The sequence below is a fragment of the Monodelphis domestica genome, chromosome 3 (assembly GCF_027887165.1).
Source record: "Monodelphis domestica isolate mMonDom1 chromosome 3, mMonDom1.pri, whole genome shotgun sequence".
In the NCBI taxonomy this organism is placed as follows: Eukaryota; Metazoa; Chordata; class Mammalia; order Didelphimorphia; family Didelphidae; genus Monodelphis; species Monodelphis domestica.
The window spans coordinates 213840847-213853333 of record NC_077229.1 but is presented as its reverse complement, the minus strand read 5'-3'; the positions used below and the strand labels follow the sequence as shown (position 1 = coordinate 213853333).

The 12487-nt window shown below is 35.6% G+C and overlaps 1 protein-coding gene across 9 annotated transcripts in view; it reads left to right on the top strand.

Annotated features, from left to right (window-relative positions):
- Nucleotides 1-12487, top strand: part of KIF13A (kinesin family member 13A) — a 231933-nt gene that overhangs the window by 217440 nt on the left and 2006 nt on the right. For all 9 annotated transcript variants that reach the window (XM_007487901.3, XM_056823484.1, XM_007487900.3 and 6 more), the window contains one exon: nucleotides 6445-7537. In XM_007487901.3, coding sequence (XP_007487963.2) covers nucleotides 6445-7537 — 1093 coding nt within the window. The remainder of the gene's footprint in view (nucleotides 1-6444; nucleotides 7538-12487) is intronic.

Sequence of the window (12487 nt, the reverse complement as noted above, 5' to 3'; positions counted from 1 at the left end):
AATGAAGAATTCCTCCAGTCTCCACTTCCAAAAAATGAAGAACTCCTCTCTCACAGGAGGTTCCACTCCAGGCCTCCAGTTCCAAGTTGTACTCCACTTTTAAAGACATGTCACTTCCCCTAATTCCATGTCTACCCATCACAGCTGGCACTCTGCTCTAGGACTGCCCAGAAGGCAGTTAGTCGATTCTGATTCGTTACCCACTATCGCACACATAGGTCACAGACCTCCCCTTTATGATTAAGTGGGATATTTGCATTTTTGGTGATTAGATCTAAAAATGGGTAGGTCTCCATAATTAACTTTGGAGTACCGTGTTCTAAAAATAGATAGGGGTTACAATTTAATCTTCACAATCAGGGGAGAGTTAAGTATTTTCATTGTTATAATCAGGGGAGTGTTAAATTTAATCTTCACAGTTGTTTTTACAGATATTACCTAATTTGATTGATAATAGGCAAGACCTGGATGAATATCCAAAAAAAGAAAGCTGAGTGGAAGTTTTAAAATAATACTGAATACTTTTCTCAAAAAAGACCATCTCCAGTAAGAAAACTTTCTTTATTTTCAGTACTCATTCATAAGTTTAGTTTCTTTAAGGATCAAGGAGTAACTTTTTTAGTTATTGATTAAAACACCAATTCTGAACCCAAGGGACTGTCAGTTGGTACAACTTAAACTAGAAGGAAAAGTAACCTTTAAAATGTAAAATGGATAATTTTGAAAACATTTATTTAAAAAGGTTTTATGCAACTAAAACTAATGTAGCCAACATTAGAGGAAAGCAGAAAATTCGGAGGAAAATTTTATAGTTTCTCAGATAGAGGTCCCATATTTAAAAATATAGAGAACTTTGTCAAATACATAAGAATATGAGCCATTTCCCAATTGATAAATGGTCGAAAGATATGAACAAACCAGTTTTTGGATGAAGAAATAAAATCCATATTTAACTATATGAAAACATGTTCTAAATCACTATTTATTAGAGAAATATAAATCAAAACAACTCTTAAGATTTCATCTCACCTATCAAAATGGCTAAAATGATGAGTAAAAGAGCAAATGTTGGAGGGTACATAGAAAAATGGGGACACTAATAAACTGTTGGTAAAACTGTGAACTGATCCAGCCATTTTGAAGAGTAATCTGGAATTTTCCCCCAAGAGTTATAAATTCATGTCTACCCTTTGACCCAATGATACCACTATTGGGTCTATTTCCTAAGGTGATCAGAGGAAAAGGGAAGAACCTATATACTCTAAAATATTTATAGCAGCTCTTTTTGTAGTGGCAAAGAACTGGAAGTTGAGGAGATGCTCTCAGTATCAAAAACTATCCAAAAGCTGTGGCATTTGATTGTGATGGCATATGACTACATCATAAGAAATGATGAGCAGTTTAATTTTTTTTTAATGGAAAGACCCACATTTGTTATGAAGAATGAAATGTTCATAACCAAGAGAATATTATATATAGCAATGGAAATGGTTTGAAGAATGGCATGTCTATCTCCATCTTTAGAAAAGGAACTGATATTTGGAAGCAAGCAAGATATAGTTTTATATATACATTTTTTTTTGGTCAAATAATGTCTCCTCTGATGTGAGGTGAACAGGTATGGGAAGGAAATAACTGGGAACTTTAATGTAAGAAATAAGTTAATTCATTTTTTTAAAGAGAAAAGTAACCTAGAGTCTCTAAGTTAAGACCACTTAAATTCTTGATGCCTTAGGCAACTCTCTAATACTGATCAGTTACCTATATTTATTAAATAGAGGTTGTTTCCATCATTAATGAAATTATAGATCCTAAATGAAAAAAAGTAATCACATTTGAAAATCAATATTTTTTGTTGAACATGAAAATTTGCAAAATCCATATAATGTGTAGCAGAATTATTTCATAGCTCTTCTTCCTTTCTTACCTTCCCTCACCCCACAACATACAAAAAGAAATCTAACACACATACATACACACAATGGAACCTACAACTCTATTTATTTGATGGCACTACTTTAAAAATCAGAGATAGCCCTGGGACAAAGTGGCAATAAAATCCTGGGTCTTGTCCAAAGCAAATTGTGAATATTGGGCCATTTTTTATAATCTTTATAATATTTTACATCCAAATGAATGAGTATAAAGTGAGAAAGGAAGGTATTTATTCTTGAACAGGTAAGCATCTTGGTGAGATGTAAGAGGGAGCATCTTGATAATAGTTATCAGATGGAATTTGAACAGCCACCTCCTTCCTAAAAAGAATGTTTTCATTAGTTGACAAATGCTATTTTCATTTAGTCATGGGGACTAGACCCTGGAAAGCATGTTACATTTTCATCTCTAAATAATTGTCCTCATAATGTGGCTGACTAGTTTAAAGTTCTAAAAGAGCTGAAACTGGTCTATAGCAATATTCTTTAGATCTTAATTTAAATCTTTATATTAGATCTACTGAATAAAAAATGAAGGGACAATTATATTGATTTCTTAATTTGACTGAACCATAGCTTTTTAGAAGGGTTTGACAATTTTACTTCCTCCACTTAGCCTCCCCCTTAAAGTATGAACACAGTTTACCTCTTAAAGAGTAACTTCTTTCAGGTAAAGTTGTAGTAGTAAAAGCACAAAAAGGAAAATTGTTTTTTTGTTTTTTTAATTTAAAAATGGAAGAAAAGAGTCCTTGAAATGTTGCATGTATTGCAAATATACACATATGTATGCAATAAATCATTATAGAAGCAAAACATGGCTTATACATGTATACAGCTAAATGTTCAAAATAATTTTACATCCTCAGAGCATATTGTTTTCACCTCAGTAGCTAGTTATCCACAAAAAAGAATCCTTTTAGCTTGAGAGAAAAAGTCTATAGGGAGGACATTTGGGTGGGGTGCAAGAGAGTTACTATTCATACCTAAGACCATCTGAGTTGTTTTTATTTTCTTATACTTTCAGAATATACACTAGACCAAAAAGTGAAGGTGATTTTAAAGTGAAAACAGTCTTATTGTTAAAGTTGTTGTACCTAGAATCAACAATATGTGACAAAATATGACTTAGATACTTGCCAGCTGAATAGGCAAGTTGATTAATCTCTTTCAGCCTGTTTTATTATCTGTAAAAAAAGGGAAATAAGAGCACTTACTTCCAGGGTTGTTGTAAGGATCAAATAAGATGATGTTTGTAAAGTACAAACATTTAAAGCATTATACAATTCTAGCTATTATGTTATCTGTGTTATTTTTGGTTGCTTTAATGACCACATAGAATTGATTATAGCATTAAAATGAAACTACTTTGCTGTATCATCATCAATAATTATCCAGTTTACTCTTGCCATATATTGCTTGAATGAATACCTTGAGTTTTTTTTTGTTTTGTTATTTCCACACACAAAATACAGCAAAGCATTATATAAAGAAATGTTTCTGTTACTGCTTTTGTTTTAGACCAGCATTTGAAAGACAAAGAGAATTCTTGATAAAATGTAGGTGTTTTCCTTCTTAGTTGGTATGCCTATCAGGGTGTAGCCTACTAGGAACTTTCATCTTAACATATTCATCTTTAATAAACATAATGAGTCAATAAGTATTTCAGTTGATCAACATTTTTCAAGCACCTGCTATATGCCTAGCACTGTGCAAAGGCACATTTATCAAGGATTTACTATATAACTACTGTGGTAAGTTCACTACTAGAGATCCTAAGACAAAAATAGTCCCTGGCATCAAAGAGTTTGCATTCCAGTGGAAGAGAAAACTTGTAAGTAAATGAATAAATACATACAAGATAGTGCAGATAAAAGCTAATCTTCAAAGAAGACCTAGGCTACTAGAAGGAAAGGAAAGGACTCCTAGAGAAGGTAAGGTTTGAGCTGAATGTTGAGTAAGGCCAGAATTCTAGGAGATAAAGCTTTCCAGATAGTTGGCACAGTCATGGAGGTAGGAAACAGAATGTTGGGTAGGTCAGTATTGCTAGACAATGGAGTTTATGAAAGGGAGTAAAGTATAAGAAGAATATAAAGCTAAAAATGGAGCCAGTTTTGAAAAGCTTTGAATGCCAAATGATCAAGAAGATAATTTTCTGCCATTAAAAATACCTGTATTTATTTTTTAAAATTAAGAAGATCCCCTCCCAATGTCCTTTTGTGTCATTGGTCAGTTGCCTATTTTGCCTAAGAAGCACAGTGGATAGAGTATTGGATCTGAAAACAGAAAATTGTTGTTGTTCAGTTTTTCAATCATGTCTGACTCTCTGTGATCACATGATGTCTGATCCTTCTGTCTTCCACAGCTCCCAAAATCTGTCCAAGCTCATGCTCATTGTTTCCCTGGCACTATCTATCTCAACCTCTGCTGTCTCCTTCTCCTTATGCCTTCAATCTTTCCCAACGTCATGGTTCTTTCTAATGAGTCCTATCTTCTATGGCCATAGTATTTAAGCTTTGGTTTCAGTATTTGACCTTCCAGTGAATAGTCTAAATTAATTTCTTTAAGTGTTGACTGATTTGATCTCCTTGCTGTCCAAGGGACTCCCAGAAGTCTTCTTCAGTACCACAACTTGAAAATATTGATTCTATGACACTCAACTTTTCTTAAAGTCCAGATCTCATAGCCATATGTTACTATTTGAAAAAAAAGAGCCATAACATTAACTATATGAACCTTTTTCTACAAAGTGATATCACTGCTTTTTACAGTGCTGTCCAGATTTATAGCTTTCCTTCCAAGAAATGAGCATCTTTTAATTTCATGGCTGCAGTTGCTAGCTGCAAGTTCAAGAATTTAAAATCTGTCACTGCTTCCATTTCTTCTCCCTCTATATGCCAGGAAGTGATGGAAACAGTTGCTAAGGTGTTATTATTTTTGATGAGTAAGAAAGGCTTGAGTTCAAATGAAACCTCTGATATTGACTAGCTGTGTGATCCTAAGTGAGTCAGTAAACTTCTATTTACCCAAGTTCCCTCATCTGTAAAATGGGGACAATAATAGCACCTACCTCCCAGAGTTCTTTGAACATCAAATGAGATATTCGTAAAGTGTTTTGCAAACCTTAAACTCTATAAATACTTATTGTCATTTTCATTATTATTGCCTGTCCAAAGAATTAGCTTTATTGACTTGAATAAAAATATGTGAAACTTCATAATTGGTTTTTCGTCAGTATATCTGAAGTTGTTGGGAATGCTCAGGTACCCAGACTATTTTTATTTAACTCCAAAAGCACATTTAGTAGGTAACATTTTTCTTTGATGCTTTCTAACAAGTAGTTTTCCCCAAGTTTTTTGCAGTACCAGTCTTTATGTCCTAACATAGACTTTTATTTTTATTTTTTGTTTGACAATTTTATTGAAATGTTTTATTATGTTTTCATTTATTAGCATTAATGAATATTGTCTGGTCACTCATCTTGAATTAAGTCTTTAATGAATGCATTTAGAGCTTTAATTGTTGCTTACTAATTTGTTGGCAACAATATGCAAATAGTTATTGTCCACTCCAACTGGCATGTGTTTAAAGATATTTTTTTCTAATTGGTTCATATACTAAATAGTTCTGATTAAAAGTAACAAATGAAAGAACCAATACTTTATGTAGGATTAATAGTGTAATAGAAGAAGCAATGATGTGAGAAAGATTGGATTAGGAGAATGAGGATTAAAGAGTAAGATTATACAAATTTTTTGTTCCATTTACGGGGTAGAGAAAAATATAGTCTTTCTTATTAAATTTCTGGTATGTCTTCATGTGTGGCAGAACTCTCTATCCTTACCCTGCTGGAAAAGCCTAAATGAATATAGTCTCATAAGAGTAATTATTTACATTCATTTTTAAAGCTATGAAACTTTCTATGTTTTCAGCTTTGGAAATATTTAGAATAATATTGCATCCAGGTGTTCTAAATGCTATACTGGGCTTCATTTCCCTTTTGCTGCCCAGTTTTTGCTTTATTGCCTGCCTTTTCACAAAGCAGCTCCAAGTGCTTTTCACACATTTCTTTTATTATCCCCCTGTCACTTTTACTGTAAAAGCATAAAGGATATGGCCCTCCTCAACTCCCTCTATCTCTCTGCTGATTTGATTTAGAAAGGGAAAATATCACAAATCAGACTGTTAATAACAGGTACATAATTGAAGCCCACTCTGTGTTCAATTCCATTCAGACTGCTAAACCAACTGAAGAAAAGGGACAGTAGTCATATTTGGAGAGTAGAGAAGAAAAATAAGATTTTGGTAGATGGACAGTTTCTGATAAAAGGTCTCTAAGAATGCCCCAAGTACAATAATGGACACCAAATAATGCATATGAGATGTTACTTCTTTTTTAAGTTAAAAACAGAGGGGAGGGAATTAAAATATAAATGAATTTGTTTGAGTGAAATATTTTAATCCATAGAGTTTCTTAAGGAGATAGCTACTAATTTTTGCCTTTTTTCCATAGGACTCTGAGGAAGAAGAACATGAACTGGAGACTATTAGCAAAAAGCTAGTAAGCTCACAGCCTTATGTACCAGTGGAGTTTGCAGACTTTAGTGTTTACAATGCTGGCCTGGAGAGCAGGGAGTGGTTTTCTTCTAAAGCCGATTTCTTGAACTCCCGTGTCTTAGAAAAAGAGGTATCACGTAGCCCTACCACTAGCAGTATTACTAGTGGTTATTTTTCCCACAGTGCCTCTAATGCCACTCTCTCGGACATGACCGTACCTTCTAGTGATAGCACAGATCAACTAGCCAATCAGATGAAAGATTTGGACGCCAGTGAGCACTCAGGATCTTCACTTGTGCATGATTCCAGACCATCTTCCAACAAGGAGTTGGCAGAGCCAGAGGGAGACTTGGCAAAGGATAAAATAAGCACAGTGACGCTCAAAGAAAACAGTGCCTTAGTCAAAGGGAGTCCACCATCCCAAAATAGCATTAAGAAAAGTTCCAAAGAGCTCTGTAGGACTGGCTCATGTTCAGGAACAGATTCCTGCTCCAGCAAAAACAATCGAACACCTGTGGGATTCTCTACTAGAGAAGCAACTATAGAGCACATGTCAGACATCGTGGAAGACCATTCTTTCACAGAGTTCATGGGTGTCTCAGACGGGAAAGATTTTGATGGTATATCAGGACCCTTACTCTCTTCTGTTGGAGACCTTTCAAGTGTGAAAAGGAATCCACCGAGTAAAACTGATGCCAAGAGTAATGCAGATTGGTTACAAAATCTTGACCAACCAGAGTACGAGGCAGAGAGCGAACAACTGTTAAACTCTACAGTCAACCCTTTGTGTTCAGAGTTAACAAAAGAAGCTCCTCATGGTCAAGCAGACCCTGATGCTTCCCACCATGAATATTTTCTAAGAAAGAATCATTTAGACGTTTCTGATGGGGAAGATGGTCTTTTGACAGAGCAGGTCTACACTGTGCCTAGCTGGATGACTGTGGGAGAGCAAGTCTGCTTTGGTAACAAGACTGGAATCGTGAGATACATTGGACCAGTGGATTTTTTAACTGGCACATGGGTTGGTGTTGAATTAAACGTTCAGATGGGTAAGAAATATTCAATAATATATGGGTTTCATTGACTTTTCTGTTCTGAGGCATGCAAACGTGTAGTACTGTATGTACATAATACAGAATTTTTAGCAATGTTACTGATGGAAATAACAGATGCCTATAAATTTTTCACATGGGAAATTAAATTGGCAAATTTTGTTTAGTATTCTAGTTATTTTTAACTTGATGAAGAAATAGAATTTACAGGTATTCCTAATAAAAACAGCTAATTATCTATTTTTAGAAATAAAAGACCTCTGAGTGTCATACTCCATTTACAAACAAAATAACATAATATCAATTCTTTCTATTTCACCTGCTGCTGCTTTAATCTGCAGTCTCATTTACACAGAATTCAGTTCAGTTGAAGCGGAGAAAAGATGTCTAGGGGAGGGTTCGCTAGAAGGGTTCATAGAGAGAGAAGATCTCTTCCCTTAATTCCTTTTCTGTTACTAAAATATTTCATTTTGGGTGGAAAAGTTAGTTTTCATAAACTGAAACAGCTAAAAGAATTTGCAAGTTAAGGAAAGGAATATATGAAGATTATTTCCCATCTTCTTCTCCCTGTCCAGTAGCTGAACTAAAAAAGAACTTCATTCTTTGGGGACAGTTAGGTGACTCAGTGGATTGAGAGTCAGGCCTAGAGAAGGGAGGTCCTAGGTTCAAATCTGGCTTCAGATACTTCCCAGCTGTGTCGCCCTGAGCAAGTCACTTAACCCCCATTGCCTAGCCCTTACCATTCTTCTGCCTTGGAACCAATAGGCAGAAAGTAAAAGTTTAAAAATAAATAAAATAAAATAAAACATATATGTTTTGTTTTTATTATTTTTTCCAAGTCATTGGTTAACCAATTTGATAGAATAATTCTACTTAATGAAAATCTATTTAATATGTATTGGGTACAAGAGACTTAAATTGTAGATTCATTAGACTATTTAAAAATAAGCAAGCCATAGTCACTGCTGTTGAGAAATTTATAATTTAATAGAAAAGCTAATATCATAACTATAATACAAATCAGAGATTGATCAATGCCTTAATGGTGTTGTGAGGCTTTAGAAGAAGAGAACATAGTAAACTGAAGGAATCCAGAAAGACTTTGTAGAAGTGGTGACATTTGTGCTAGGCCTTCTGTGACAAGGAAATCACTTTAAAAGACTGATATATATTAATTTAAGGTCGCCAAGGAATTCAACTATGTAATTCCTAAATGAAAACTCAAGTCAGCAGTCAACCTTTTATGGAGTTTTTAATTACAAACAGGAGGAAGAAAAGTATTAGAGAGAGAGAGAGAGAGAGAGAGAGAGAGTTAGAGAGTTAGAGAGAGAGAGAGAGAGTTGGGGGGGGGGGGAGAGAGGGGAGAGAAGGGAATAGGGCTTAAATACCCCCTCTGTTTAGGCTGGGCCAAAAGGCCCAAGCCCTTATATAGCTGAGGCAAAGAAAAGAGATCAGTCCCTATCACTCACGTGACCAAAATGGAGAAACAATCTCAGGGGCCTCCACCTCCAGCCTCCTTCAGAGCAAAACTTCTCTCCTGGTCCTCCAACAGAGCAACCTCCTCAGTCCTCCTTCAGAGCCACCTCTCTCAGAGCAAAACACTCCCTCTCTGTCCTCAGACCCTGCTATCTTTAAGGAAACCATCTAAGTTCCCTCCCCTCAGTTCTCACATCTACCAATCACTGTCCATGTCTCCCCTGTGCCAATGGTGGTTCTAGTTTATCCCAGGACCGCCCAGAGGCCTGTGGCTTTGCACATGTCTGTTGAAGGTCATATTCTCAAATAATTAAATCTTGATCCTTTGCTGCAGCCCTTCCTAAATCCTGTTACCCTGAGTAGGGTGGAGATTGGAAGTTCCAAGACCTGGTTCTGTCATTCCAAGTATCTCTATTGTATCAATTCTAAAATCAATCATGACTCAAAGAAATTCCTGTTCTATACTTAAGCATAGGTCAAAGCCCTTTCCATTGTTTAGCAAAAGGTTTCTGTCCTAAAGTAATCTTAAGTAGGGAGGAGAAGGACCCTCCCATGCCAAGGGGGTTCATATTCCAATAGAGTTCTTACTATCAGTAGGAAATTTTTTCCAAGTATGAAACTTTCCAATGGTGAAAATTCCAACATTCACAAGTCTAAGAAATTTTAAGGTTTACACTTCTTGAAGGATGGATAGGGTTTCAGCAAACAAAAGTATACGTGCAGGGCATCCCAGAAAAAAAGCATAGCACAAGCAAAAGGGCATAGGAAAGCATAGGATTGATCAGGGAAGAGTGAAGAAACCAGTTTAGACAGAACATAGAGCCGAAAGGGAGTCATAAGAGACAAAACTGGAAAGACAAGTTGGAGCCATGTTATTATATAGAGCTTTGAATGCCATACTATGGACTTTGGATTTGACAATACTAACTGGAGAGCAGGGAGTGAGTATTTTTCTAAAGTTGATTTCTTGAACGCCCGAGTCTTAGAAAAAGAGGTGACATGTAGCCCTACCACTAACAGTATTTATTATTATATATAAAAACCTCTTGATGGTTTTTGATCAGGAGAATGTTGTGATCCAAGGCTAATTCATGCTAAGATATTAATGGCTGATTATTTAATGTTCTTCTCCCTAACATAAAATGCGCATTTTAAAGGACTCAGTATCTTCCCCCCACCCCCCCAAAAAGCAATGAATGAGTATTTCTGGTTTCTTGTTTCACCTACACATACAAGACTGTAAGCCCTTGAGAATAGGGATTATGTCTAAATCTTTTTTATTTCCTGATCATACTAGGCAGTCCATACATGTTTAATGAATAAATGAGGTCAGACTTGGGTGTAGGATTCCAAAATAATGAGACCTTATAATAAGACAAGGAAGAATATGTTTCTTCCCTCTCTACCTGAAACTAGAAACAGAGCCATTCTTGCCATCTTTCACATAAACTTAAAATTCATAGAAAAGTGCCATAGTGTTAGAAAGGATCTTAAGAGTCATTTAGTCTTACGCACATATCTAAAGCAAAAAAGATATATGATATAGTGGAAAGAATCTGAATGTATTTATTGTTCTCTGAGAGCTTGAGTTTGAATCCTATCTTTGCTGTTTGCTTTCTGTATAACCTGGGGAAAATCATTTAATCTCTCTGGGTCTCAGTTGCTCACCTGTAAGATAATTCTAAAGTTCCTCCCAACTTTAAAGATCTCTACCATCTTGATTTAGGTCTCTTCATTGTCCCCCAAAAGGAGTCATCTACTTGAATATTACTAGGGAAAGGGAAGTTTTTTGTCTCATGCTAGATGGCAAATTGTTAGGAAGTTATCCATTTTTAGTTACATTGAGAATAATTGTTCAAAATGTTGGAGTACAGATACACCAAGTGGCAAAATAGATGGCTTTTGTTTAAACCATTGGCCTCTTTTTGTGTCATGTATATACCTATTTTGTGGTTAGTGGTTTGCCAAAATCTGCCTTCCTGTAATTCTGACCCATCTGAAGCTAGATGGAATCAGCTGAATGCCTCCTTAATTCAGTTTAATTCAACAAATATTTATAAAGCCCTAAAATTATTAAGGAATACTAAGTCAAAACATTTATTATTTTTTAAAGGATACTAAATCAAGCATTTATTAAGATATATTAAGTCAAAAGATGAAGAAGAGTCCTTTATCTTAAAGAACATTCCAGGTAAGAGAGAGGAACCTTTGAAAAATCACAGAGAGGAAATAGAATATTATTTATTTATTTGCTTCATGAATTTTTTAATTGAAAAGAAAAGGCAAAGTGTACATATAAACAGAAGATAAAAAGTTTTAGAATGGAAGCACTGCATTCTAATCACCTCCAACTCCTACTGCTAATGCTATTTGCATGATAATCAGGTGATACCAAGAAAGATACCTGGGGATGGAAGTTTACTGCTTTGATGGAGCTATTAGTTGTTGTTTTGTTTTTTTTTTAATTTAAATTAATTTAGTCAACTTAGAACACTATTCCTTGGTTACAAGAATCATTCTTTCCCTCCCCTCACCTCACCCTTCCCATAGTTGACGCTCAATTCCACTGGGTATTTCATGTGTCCTTGATCAAAACCTATTTCCATGTTGTTGGTGTTTGCATTAAGATGTATAATGTTATTTAGAGAACAGCTAGCATGCCAGGTTTGCTGAACTGTTTGTGTGTGTGTGTGTGTGTGTGTCTGTCTGTCTGTCTGTCTGTCTGTCTGTCTGTCTGTATCTGTGTGTCTATGTGTCTGGCTTCATATACCCAAGTACAGGATTTTGTGTTTTATCCAGGAGACAATGGGGAGCCACTGAAGTTTTTTGATTAAGCGAATAACATAGTCAAACCTAGTCTTTAGGAAGATGATTTTATTAGCTGATTGAAGAATGGATTGAAGAGAGGAGAGACTATAACCATGAGTATTCAGGAACCTGATATAATAATCCAGAGGTGACATGTAATAAGAGTCTAAACCAGAATGTTAGTTTTGCAAGTAAAGGATGGGGGGGGGGGGTGAGAGAAATATTGGTTCCATACTTAAATTCTTCCAACTCCCCGTGAATATGCTAATCATGCCTCTAATCAAGGAGATTTGGCAGTTAATTAAGTATGAGAAGTGAGAAGGAAATAAGAATCAAGAATAGCTCTCTAGTTTTGAACTTGAGTGTGCAGGGAAGGATGATGATATCCTGAGCAAAAATGAAGAGGTGAGAGAGATGGACTATCCAGCAAATGAAACTGAGGAGCAGTCGGACACATAGGAAGGGAACAAGTAGAGAGCACTGCCCCGAACAGGAGAGTAGCTCTTTCAAGAAGCTGGTCCACAATATCAAAAGTTGCAGAGAGGTCAGGAAACGTAAAGGCTGAAGGAGATTAAAAAAAACCCATTAGATGTAATGGTTAGAAGATAATTAAAACACACATACAGGGGGAAGCCAGGTGGCTCTGTGGAAAGAGAGTCAAGG